At 38.2% G+C, this 12,426-nt stretch overlaps 1 protein-coding gene across 1 annotated transcript; it reads left to right on the forward strand.

Moving 5' to 3' along the window:
• The first annotated feature begins 449 nt into the window (after nt 1-449).
• LOC143852318 (putative F-box protein At1g49610) lies at nt 450-4,595 on the forward strand. Its single transcript, XM_077361708.1, has 4 exons — nt 450-1,379; nt 1,462-1,647; nt 2,465-2,674; nt 4,500-4,595. The coding sequence occupies exons 1-4, from the start codon at nt 450-452 to the stop codon at nt 4,593-4,595; spliced, it is 1,422 nt and encodes a 473-aa protein (XP_077217823.1).
• Nucleotides 4,596-12,426: the final 7,831 nt, after the last annotated feature.

Genomic DNA, 12,426 nt, shown 5'->3' on the forward strand with positions numbered 1-12,426 from the left:
GGCTTAAGCTAGTTTTCTTCTCCACTTGGTATTTTGTCACCTTTTTAAACTATAACTAAGTAGAGGGATGGTTTTGGATGGGCCCTACTTGTCTGCGAAGGAAATGGACGTGCTTATCTAATATAACAGCTCACTCATACCTATTCATCCCTCTACTAAGCTTTTAAAGAAATTCTATTTTTGGCTCAGAATTTGATGCTCGTAATATTGTGAAGATATCTCATTAAAAGCGCCAGATAATAACCACCCTATATTGCCCAAAATGACAGGACCCCAAAGAATGCATTTACTAGAACAGGACTGCTCTCTCTTCCTCGTTTGCCACCACATGCACTGTTACAAAATCCAACCATCCAAAAAAAATCTCTTAGCTTTATTCCTCGTGATTTTGTGATAGAAATAGCAGAAAAACAATGGAAGGATCATCGTCGAAAACCCACAAAGCCAAAATGGAGAAACTTCGTTCCAAAGAAGAAAAGATTGATCCGTTCAACCGATTACCAGAAGGCCTTCTTCTTCACATTTTGTCCTGCTTGAAGGTGAAAGATGCAATGAAGATGAGCTTTCAATCATCTCAATGGAGAAACTTATGGCAATACAGTAATAATATAGAATTCGGAATCCAAACTCGTCGAAAGTATGCTCGTTTCTATAATTTTGTCGAACGAGTACTAGAGCTACACAAAGGTACAAAGATAGATAAATTCCAAATATTGCTTACATGCTCAGCACCACCTCCTCTCAGGGTTAATTCATGGATTGAGTATGCAATTTCTAAGAGAATTAAGGAGCTCAACTTGGGTTTCTCACCAAATGGCTTTTATCAGTTACCTCAATGCATGTTTAATATTGAATCTCTAGAGGTATTGAAGCTGAGTTATTGCTATGCTTACCCACCTAGTACTATCAATTTAAGATTGCTTAAAACCCTTTCTCTTACCAAAGTGATTATACCAAGCCAGACCAACGGACAGTCCCCTCCTTTGAATGAGATCAAAGATCTCATTTCCAAATGCCCTCTTCTTGAAAATTTGGAACTAAGTGACTGCAATGGCATAACTTGTCTTGATATTTCTACTTCAAATCCAAAACTTAAGAGCTTGAGGATTGTCTCTTGTTGTTATAACGGCACTACTATACTAGAAATTCTTGCTCCAAATCTCACATCTTTGGAACTCATTGGAAGTTTACCCAAAGATGGATATATTCTGAGGAATTTGTCATCGCTGGTACATGCAAGGGTAGATTTTGATGGAATGTTTATGCTTCGTCTAAATTATTTCTTTTGTTGGGAGACAAGCAATAGAAGAGTTCTATATGATATTTTCCATGCTATTCGACATGCCAAGACTATTACTCTTGGAAGAGAATGTATGAAGGTATGATTTCTCCATTTTAACTTATGATTTTATAGCTAGTATAGAGGATTGCTAACCATTGTCTCTTTTTGGCTTTTCAAAGGTTTTATCTGAAGCTGAGGAATATTTCATGGCTTCTTCATTCGTTAACATCAAGTGCTTGAAACTAGAAATTTCTTTAGACAAGCTAGAGCTCAGGGGAATAATATGTTTCCTGAAGAGCTGTCCTAATCTAGAAACACTTATTATTCAGAGAGATTTCGAGAAAATATCCATGCACCCCCAAGATGTATGTAGCCCTATATCTTATGCATCTAAATTATGTGAAATATGCATTTTTATAAGAGTTCCCTTGAGACAAAGTGACATAATTATATAAATATTCATCTACTCACTACAAGAAAGTCCACAATTACCAACGGTCATTTAGTGGCGGTCTTATAAACCGCCACTGAATGTGAGTCTTTATGGGCGGTCATGCTATAGTGTGGGAGGAATCAACGGCGGTTTTAAACGCCCTTAAAATTGTATTATGACTGCCGTTATACGTGGTTTATTTCGTCTAAAACCCTAGATTCGGCTGAATAATGCACATGCCCATAAATCTCTTTTATGACCGCCCCTAAAGAAACCCCCTAAATGACCAAAAATTCACCTTCGCCCCCAATCACATTTTCCATATTTTCTCTCCCGTTACCGCTAGTAAAAATCACACTGACGGTTTTTGGCACTTTTACCAGCGGTCTAGACCTCCTCCCCTATAAACCCTTTTTGTTGTAGTGACTGGTGCTTGTTATGGAGATGCCATACTCCCAAAATATTTTTTATTAGAAAATCTTAACAATGAAATCTAGTGAGTTTTGTGTCATTATTGGCTTCTACTTTTAGTATTTTCATTACCAAACCATAATTGAATGGCGGGTTTTCTAAATTTTTGGTCAAAACATCTCTATTTCACAGTGCACATGATGAACAATCAAGATAATGCAGAAATTATATGAAGGAGCTAGATCATTGCGTTTCTAGGGAACTCTTAGATAACTGTCTCATAAAATTCTTACGCTACTTCTCTAACACTAGTTTGATTTTCTTTCTACAAATTTCAGGTTGCAAAAGAAAATGAAGAAAGACTAAACCTGGAACCATGGGACTATTGTTTCGCCAGCCTTAAAATTGTTAAGATATTCGGCTTCATGGGGCGAGCGAGCTTTTGGGCATGCATAGCTACAAATAAGAGAGTGGAGAATCTAAACGGGCAAAGTGAGATGAAACTGGTGAAATTTCTTTTGAAGTATGCAGCAAGCCTAAAGGAGATGGTAATCAGGACGGACGTGAAAGGGATTCCAAGAGAGATTACAAAGAAATTGCTATTAGAAGTGAATAAGGAGTTGCTTGCCTCTCCAAGAGCTTCCCCTATGCTCAAATGTTGGGTTTAAGGATTTGCTTGCCTCTCCAGAGAAAACAGGAAAGATGTTATTAACTTCTGAACTTATTATGTTTTAGCATTTATAGTTGGGTTTTTTTATTGTATTTTAGCATTTAGAATTTAGACTTGTCACGGTTCAATTCCTGCATAGATGGAGATCCACAAACTCGGAGGCGGATTCGTTGGTAAAAAGGTGTGGCCAGAAGTGAATTATTCATTAGCGACATATACCTGATGTTGACTGTTGCTCCCTCCTAGAAAGGTCATTAAACTCAGTGTCGGTATTTGCTCCCATGGAAACCTAGGCATGGCAGGTTTTGGCGGGGTTTTTAGGAATATTTTGGGTGAGATCATTATTCCTTTGCTGGACCAATCGGAAATGCTGATTCGACAGAAGTGGAGGCCGGTGCTCTCCACCAGGGATTGTCTATCTTTGTGAACCAAATGGAGGGAATACTGTGCCATGGGTCAAAGTGAAGAACATGATTTGGCTGATCGTCTTGCCAAATATGGCGCTTCTAGAGTTTGTATATGGGGCAGTCTCTTCCCTTTAAGTTGGACCTGGAATCTTTCCTTATTTAATTAATGGTAACTTTTTCAGGAAAAAAATACCCGATAGCATAGCGTTACATTATCTTTATATTGTTTCTATTTTTCTTTGAGCTTATTGATCCCATTTGTGGCAGCTGATTCCATTCTTTTTGTACATGCTTCTATTCCTTGGAATGCTATTACCTCTTTCAGAAAAATGATAAATGGATAAGGGCTGTTAGTCTCTTTCCTAAACCTGGGTTCTGGGTGTGTCTCATGTATGTGATTGGATCCAATTGATACAAATGGTGAACATAAGGTTGTCCAAATTGTTGAAAATTCCTTGAAGATCACATTCAGATAATTTCCAACATCCAGCAGTGAGCTTTTGGATAGAATTTTTATCGATCTCATCTGTCGATCATTGAGCGTTTCTAGTCAGAATTGGCTCCCATCTTTAACAAAGGAGTTGTTGAAAATATATTGAGGGTCAAATCCAAATAGCCAGTCATATCCAAGTGATTAGATCGATCTCCATCACTGATTGAGGTCAGATTACCTATTGATCACTTACGTTTAACACAAAACAGCTAAGTGTGTGTTCGATGTAAAAATAGAATCTTGCGGTGATGTATCATAATAATAAATTCAACTTCTGATTAAAAAGTCTAACGCTGATGTCCAATAGACGCAATTTGATAAGATCTTCAGAAGCAAAACAAGAAACAAAACAGCCCCCAATTCCTTATTTAAACTGCTCACACGTAGAAACAATAAATTTGACAAAATCAACCATATGAAATTCGGTTCTAATGCAACCCCAAATCCTTTGAGTTTCGTTCTTACAACCGTACTTCCCAAGCAGATCACCTGGAATAAGAGAGAAAAAAGAACAGAAAAGAAAACAACATGTTAGGAGCTTAGACGTAATTGCCGAATTTAACTAAAGGAATAAAGAAGATGAAGAAGAAAAAGAAGAAGATGAATCTTTAATTGCAGAAAGAAAATGAAAGATTGCTGGCTTCGAGGCACCAGTACCTCCAATTACAATAAAAGAAAAATTCTACCCAACTTTTTTTCATACTCTGTTTTTTTTTTCTTTCCTATTTATAGTTCCTGTAATACTCTATCTGCTTCTAACTACTTAACTTCCTAACTAACTCTGTTACAATTCATTCTTGCAGTTAATCCTTCAGCCTTGCTGGCACTTCTCTCTTTCTGTTGCTGACTCTTCTTGTAGCCCTTGGATCTACCTGGCTCGTTACACAATACCACCTTAAATTTCTATCTTTCCTTCTGTGCACTGGAAGGCCTAGGTACTTGAGCAGCAATCTTGGTAGGTAACCTTACTAATTGATTCCCTCTCTCATCATATTGAATAGTGCCTGAAAAATCTAGCGGCTGACATCGCTTTCCCATCATAATCGTCTTCTTGCACAACTCTTTCTGATCTCCCTTTGCACCCATTTCCTCTATCGCCTTTTTCACCTGAAAATTTATCTTTCTTCTTGCTGTAGAATTCACTTGCAACATCTTTGGAATCTGAAATCCTCTTAAATGCGCTACTTCATTCTCTCCATCCCTTCTACTAGTGCTACTAATAGTACAAATGTAGCCATTAGTACTAGACTTTTTCTCAGTGAGATCCTTAATAGTGTCCTTACTGAAGAGTTTAATTGGAGACAACGGCACTTTGGAAGGTATCTTGAAATCCATGCAAGTGGGTTGTTCCGTTTTTGTGTTTCTTAAATTGATACCAATACTATCATCGGTATCTGCCTTCTTTGTGCCATCAATATTGATGTTCTTACTGAAGTGCAAAGATGTTGGTAACAGTGTTTCAGGTATGATAGGCGGATCGCAGCCATTTGAACTGTTGTTTCTGGTGAGATTCGTACTCCCAAAAGAGCCCAATTCATCCCTCCCGACTCTATTGATGATCTCCATCTTTTCTTCGACTAATATTCTGCGGAATTCTTCTGTATTCCTACTAGTATTACTGAAACTAGTACTAGTATTACTGATTCTCGTGAAATCGCCATTTTCATTAGAAACTGATATAGTCTTTGCTTTGTTATATCTGGACACTACTGAGAAATGCGAATGTAATCTTCTCAGAAAGCTTCTCCAGTTAGCTGATTTTGCGATGTTTTCTACAACATTGCTCTTGATAACTTGGCTTCTTCTCTTCAACCATTTGATGGGTATTTTGTGTATGCTGATTTTTGGCCTGGGGATTGCACGAGAAGACAAAACTCTGGTAATCTTTGGAGTATCAGGGTCCTTGGGGGTGATCTTGAGGAATTGCCATAGCTTCTTTCTGGGTGAGAATCTAAGATGGTTGGAATTATTCACTTGAAGATTATTGGAGAGAGTTTCCATGAGAGAAATGGGGTTTGTGGAATTCAATTGAGAGATTGGAGTAATGAAGAGTGAGGTGAATAAGGTGTGAGAGAGAGGGGGTCAAGGAATTTCAAAGAATGAAAGGAAATGGTGGTGAGTTGGGTGAGAGATTTGGGGGCTTTTGAGTTGGTGGGTGGTGGTGTTGTTGAAACTGATTGGACTTTGTTAAAAGTTGTTGCCCCAATTTCAGCGTCTGGAGTTACTGGATTGGAGAGAAAATGACCTGAGAGTCAAAGGATGATATGGATAGATTTCTCCCGCAAACTTGCCAAGTTGGGATAGATTCTAACGTTCATTTCACAGAATATTTTACTTTTGGCTAGTGATGGGCTTGGTAGCCCAATGGACTTGGCAAGCCCAAACCCAAAGCATGTTGAAGGGCGTTTTTATATAAGTGATGGGCAATGAGGTTTTATCTATACTAGCATTTCTTGCCCAAGCCCATCCCATAAAAACTGAGGTAGGTTGTAAAATAGTGGGCCCTACCTTGTGTATGGGTTTGAATGGAGATGGTGGGATTAACCCTAGTCAAATCATGTAAAATGGTGGGCTCCACCTAAGCATGGGTTTTGGTGGAGATGGTGTGCCCCACCCATGGGTATAAAATGGTGGACCCACCCCTTCAACACATGGCGAGTAAGTGGTGGGCCCCACCCTAAGGATGAGTTGGGTAGAGGCCCCACGCACATCAAAACATTAGATGCAAAGACGTGGGCCCCACCCCATCAAATGTGAAATGATTGGCACCACCTATCAAAACATGAGGGATAAAAAGGTGGGCTCCATGGAAAAATTTCTAATAAAAATTTCCAATGAAAAAGATTTTCAATAAAAAATTCCTTAGCCTCTGTTTGGATGCCACATGCAAGGGATCCTCAAGCAATCCCTAAGCAAAAAAATGCACTTTTCTTTAACTTTTCAACAAAAATTTCCTAGCCTCTATTTGGTTGCCACATGCAAGGGATCCTCAAGCAATCCCTAAGCAAAAAATGCACTTTTCTTGAACTTTATGGTGTTTGTTTGCCAATGTAACATCTAAATCCATGGAGACTGCTAGACAAGAAACATGTATAATAATTGCATGTTTAGTGACGTGGCATCACTTGGATTTACATATGAAATATCCCCAAAAGATGAGATTTCTAAGTAATCTCTCTCTCTCTCTCTCTCTCTCTCTCCTTCCTGTTTAACTTGCATCCAAATAGAATAAATCAAATGGCTTTACCAGTGTTTTTATTGCGTCGACTTTACTTCCCTAAAGATTGCTTTAGCATCCAAACATAGCCTTAGGTAATTAGGTAAATTAATATGGGCAAAGAAAATTGGAAGAAACTATTCAATTTCTTTCTACTTCAAAGTTCTCTTTGATCTAGTAAGAATCGTAGCAAAACTGAAAATTTTCTTCGAATGGAAAACTCCCCAAAATGTAATCGTTGAGAGATTGTATATTGATTCTTTAATATATATATATATATATATATATATATATATATATATATATATATATATATATATATATATAGGGGAGTGATAAATCGACTCCCAAATATGATAAATCGACTCCCCATGTGTCTTTCTCTCTCCTCTGGGTTAGAGAGAGAAAGAGGAGAGAGATAGACACATGGGGAGTCGATTTATGGTCGATTTATCATTGCCCTATATATAAGGAAAGTGTTTATAGTCGTTCGGGCTAGAGAACCTTCTCTAGTCCGCCGACCAAAAACACAGTGGGCCCATGTTGTTTGCATGATCTAAAGCATTCATTTGATGGGCCCTGGCATAGATAAGGTGTGCCCAAAAATCAGCTCCATAGGATCATCCTAACCCTTTGATTTGTGGAGGTTAAAAATAGAAAGATTTGTGGACTTTATACGCATCCATTTTAACCTCCATTAATCAAAGGGTTAGGATGATCTGTGGAGATGATTTTTTAGGCACATCCTATCTATGTCAGGGCCCATCAAATGAATGCTTTGGATCATCAAAGCAATCCAGGCCAATCGTGCATTTCCTTCTTTTCTCTCCCATGACCGCTAGTAGAAATCACACCCGCGGTTTTAGGCACTTTCACTACCGGTCTAGGATAAAAACCTTTTTGTTGTAGTAGGGCGGTGCCATACCCCCAAAATATTTTTTATAAGACTATCTTAACCATCAAATCTAGTGAGTCATGCGTCATTATTGGCTTCTACTTTATATATTTTCATTACCAAACCATTAATTGAATGTTGGGTTTGTCTGATTTTTTGGTCAAAACATCTCTATTTTACAGTGCACCTGATGAACAATCAAGATAATTCAAAAATTATATGAAGGGGCTAGATCATTGCATTTCTTGGGAACTCTTAGATAACTGTGTCTCATGATATTATTACCCTAGTTCTCAAACAATAGTTTGATTTTCTTTCTACAAATTACAGCTTGCAAAAGATGAAGAAGGACTTAACTTGGAACCATGGGACTTTTGTTTGGCTAGCCTAAAAATTGTTAAGATATTCGGCTTCATGGGGCGAGCGAGCTTTTGGGCATGCACAGCCACAAATAAGAAAGTGGAGAATCTAAAATGGGGAAACTGAGATGATGCTGGTGAAATTTCTGCTGAAGTATGGAGCAGCCCTAAAGGAGATGGTAATCAGGACAGACGTGAAAGTGATTTCAAGCAAGGTAACATGGAAGGTGTTATTAGAAGTGAATAAGGAATTGCTTCCGCTCCCAATAGCTTCCCCTATGATCAAATGGGTTTAAGGAATTACTTGCTTCTCTAGAGTTAACAGGGAAGATGTTACGAAGTTTTAAACTTATTGTTTTTAGCATTTAGAGTTGGGTTTTTTTTATTGTATGTTAGCATATAGAATTTAGACTTGTCAAGGTGCAATTCCTGCATAGATGGGAGATCCACAAACTCAGAGACGGATTCTTTGGCAAAACAAGGTGTGAACAGAAATGAATTATTCATTACCGACATATACCTGATGTCGACTATTGTTCTCTCCTAGAAACGTCATTAAACTATTTGTCACATTTTCTCCCATGGCAACCCAGGTATGGCAGGTATTGGAGGTGTTTCTAGGAATTATTTGGGTGAGATCATTTACTCCTTTGTTGGACCTATCGGAAACGCTGATTCGACAGTAGTGGATGTCCGTACTCTCCATCTGGGATTGACTATCTTTATGGGGGGGAATATTGTTTAGTGGGTAAAAGAGAATAACGCTGGCTAGTGCCAATCTATTCGATGAGATAAAAGATCTTTGTATGCATGGAGCTTGTTCTTTTTAGCTCATTTCCAGAAGTGCTAATGATTTGGCTGATTGTCTTCCCAAATATGGTGCTTCTAGAGTTTGTATATGGGGCAGTCTCTTCCCTTTAAGTTGCACTTGTAATCTCTTCTTATTTAATTAATGGTATCTTTTTCAAAAAAAAAAAAACCCACTAGCATAGCGTTATATTATCTTTATATATTTTTTGAAATGGCATATTTTATAAAAGAAACAGAAGGGACACCCGAAAGGGAATACCCAAAGATACAGAACAAAAAATAAAAAATAAAAACTAATTACAAAATGACTAGGCCATCAAATAGAAAATTGATCAGACCAATTCATCGAGATGCATACCACCCCTCTTCTAGCCAAACCTTCCGCCTTCTCGTTAGCAGACCTTCTAATATGAATCAACTCTATATTATCTTTATATTGTTTCTATTTTTGTTTGAGCTTATTGGTACCATAAGTGGCACCTCATTCCATTCTTTTTGTACATGCTTCTTTTCCTAGCAATTCAAATAGCTCTTTAAAAAATATATATTTGTATAAGGACTGTTAGGCTCCGTCCTAAAAGACACGTACTGGGTTGTGGTTGTGCCTCATGTATGTGATCGGAACCATATGATGCAAACGGTGTCCATAAGTTTGTCTAATCTGTTGAAAATGCCCTGAAGATCACATTCAGCTAGTTTCTATTTTCCAGCATCCAACAATGAGCTTTTGGGAATGAAATTACCATCTTCAACAGAAGAGTTGTTGAAAATATCTTGAAGGACAAATCCAAATAGCCAGTCATATCCATCGACTTCTTTTCCACATCAGCAACACATCTGATGGTGCGTTTTTGGGAGATCATTGCACGTGGATCCAAAAATTTCAGAAATGCACCAATGAAAGGCATTATGACACCATTGGAGATCTCCCACCGCAGAAGATTGGCCAGCCATATGGCGTATGGTTTAGCAAGAGAGAGGGGTATGATGGAATCCACAAGGGTGCAGACAAAAGATACCACATGAAGGGCTTAATAGCTTTGGTTTTTGTGGGGCATCTCTGTGAGTGGATGCGGGGGTTACTGTACTGATCGTTTACTGTTGTTTTTTGCGACATCTTGTCCCTGATTCAATTGTATGATCTTCGGCTATTAATAAAGGACTTTGTTATCTTAAAAAATAAAAAATAAAAAATTACGACACCGTTGGAGCGTTTTAATCGGTAACTTGACTAGTGAGATCTAACCCTCTCTATTTAATTTCTCAATTGAATATTATGACTGATAGGGCAATAAGCACAAAAAAACTTAGAAAAAAATTAAGAATTTGATCTGATGAAACTTTTCGATTTGGAAAAGATGAATCCACTCATACTTAGCCAAAGATACGGTTTACTAGTTTTTTTTTATTCTGATCATCTGAAATAAGAACCAACTAACTCTCGTAGCAATCAAAAGATACTGTGAGAAATTCTTTGATGACAATAACAAAAGTAGAGGTATGTTAAACACAAAAAAACTAAATGTGTGTTTGATGTAAGAATAGAATCTTGCGGTGGGGTATCATAATAATAAATTTTATAAGATCTTCAAGCAAAACAAGAAACAAAAGAGCCCTCAATTCGTTATTTGAACTGCTCACACATAGAAACAATAAATTTGACAAAATCAACAGTCCGAAATGCAATACTAATGCAGGCCCAAATCCTTTCAGTTTCGGTCTTACTACCATACTCCCCAAGCAGATCACCTGGAATAAAAGAGAAAAAAGAACAGAAAAGAAAACAGCAACACCCTCAATTTCTACCTTTCCTTCTGAGTATTGGAAGGCCTAGGTACTTCAGGAGCAATCTTAGTAGGTAACGTTATTATTTGATTCCCTCTCTCATCATATTGAATGAGGCCTGAAAAATCTAGAGGCCGACATCGCTTTCCCATCATAATCTTTTTCTTGCACAACTCTTTCTGAGTTCCCTTTGCACCCATTACCTCTATCGTCTTCTTCACCGAAAAAGTCATCTTTCTTCTTGCTTTCGAATTCACTTGCAACATCTTTGGCATCTGAAATCCTCTGAGATGCGCTAATTCAATCTCCTCAACCCTTCTACTGGTGCTACTTCTATAAGTACAAATGTAGCCATTAGTACTAAACTCTTTTTGAGTGAAATTCTTAAGGATGTCCTTACTGAAGAGTTTAATTGGAGACAATGGCACTTTGGAGGGTAGCTTGAAATTCATGCAATTGGGTTGTTCCCTTTTCGTGTTTCTTAAATTGCTACCAATACTATCATAGGTGTCTTCCTTCTGTGTGTCATCTATATTGATATTCTTATTGAAGAGCAAAGATGTTGGTAACAATGTTTCAGGTACGATAGGCTGATCGCAGCCATTCGAGCTGTTGTTTCTGCTGAGATTCGTACTCCTTAAAGAGCCCAATTCATCCCATCCAACTCTATTGAAGATCTCGAACTTTTCTTCGACTAATATTCTGTTGAATTCTTCGCGGAATTCTTCCATACTAATACTAGTATTACTGATACTAGTGAAATCGCCATTTCCCTTAGAAACTGGTATAGTCTTTGGTTTGTTATAACTGGAGACTATGGAGAAAGGCGAATGCAATTTACTCAGAAAGTTTCTAAAGTTACCCGATTTTGCGCTGTTTTCCACGACATTGCTCTGGCTACCTTGGCTTCTCCTCTTCAACCAGTTGATGGGTATTTTGGGTATGTTGATTTTTGGGTTGGGGATTGCACAAGAAGACAGGACTGTGGTAATCTTTGGAGTGTCAGGGTCCTTGGGGGTGATCTTGAGGAATTTCCATAACTTCTTTCCGGGTGAGAACTTAAGATGGTTGGAATTATTGGAGAAAGTTTCCATCAAAGAAATGGGGTTTCTGGAAATTGATTGAGAGATTGGAGCAAGGAAGAGTGAGGTGAATAAGGTGGGAAAACGAGAGGGGGTCAAGGAATTTGAATGAATGAAAAGAAATGTGATGAGTTGGGTGAGAGATTTGGGGGGTGGATTGTTGAAACTGATAGGACTTTGTGGAAAGTTGTTGCCCCAATTTCAGGGTTTGGAGTTACTGGATTGGGGATAAAATGACCTGCGTGTCAAAGGATGATATTGATGGATCTTCTCCCACTTACGTGAGAACTTGGGATAAGTTTCAAATTTTCATTTCAGATAAGAATGTTCTAGCCCAATGGACTTGGCAAGTCCAAACCCAATCATGTTGAAGGGCGTTTGTATCTAAGCGATGGCTAATGGGCTATATTTTATAGTTGCATTCATAGCCCATTCTATGCATGTATAAGATGTGGGTCCCATCCCATCAAAAGATGAGGTGTAAAATAGTGCGAGCTACCGAGCTACCCTATGTAGACCTGGCAAATGGGTGGGCCGGACCCAACCCATACGGATATGGGTGGAATGGGCAGGGTCATAAAT

Source organism: Tasmannia lanceolata, unplaced genomic scaffold (genome assembly GCF_043159265.1).
Source record: "Tasmannia lanceolata isolate RefF3 unplaced genomic scaffold, GAP_Taslan_0.1 ptg000019l, whole genome shotgun sequence".
Lineage (NCBI taxonomy): Eukaryota > Viridiplantae > Streptophyta > Magnoliopsida > Canellales > Winteraceae > Tasmannia > Tasmannia lanceolata.

Excerpts from the sequence above, each read along its gene's own strand:
- LOC143852318 (XM_077361708.1), top strand. The coding sequence starts at position 450 with ATGGAGAAACTTCGTTCCAAAGAAGAAAAGATTGATCCGTTCAACCGA. Across the intron at positions 1,380-1,461 it reads TTGGAAGAGAATGTATGAAG|GTTTTATCTGAAGCTGAGGA; the intron begins GTATGATTTCTC and ends GGCTTTTCAAAG. Across the intron at positions 2,675-4,499 it reads CAGCAAGCCTAAAGGAGATG|TTAATCCTTCAGCCTTGCTG; the intron begins GTAATCAGGACG and ends TCATTCTTGCAG.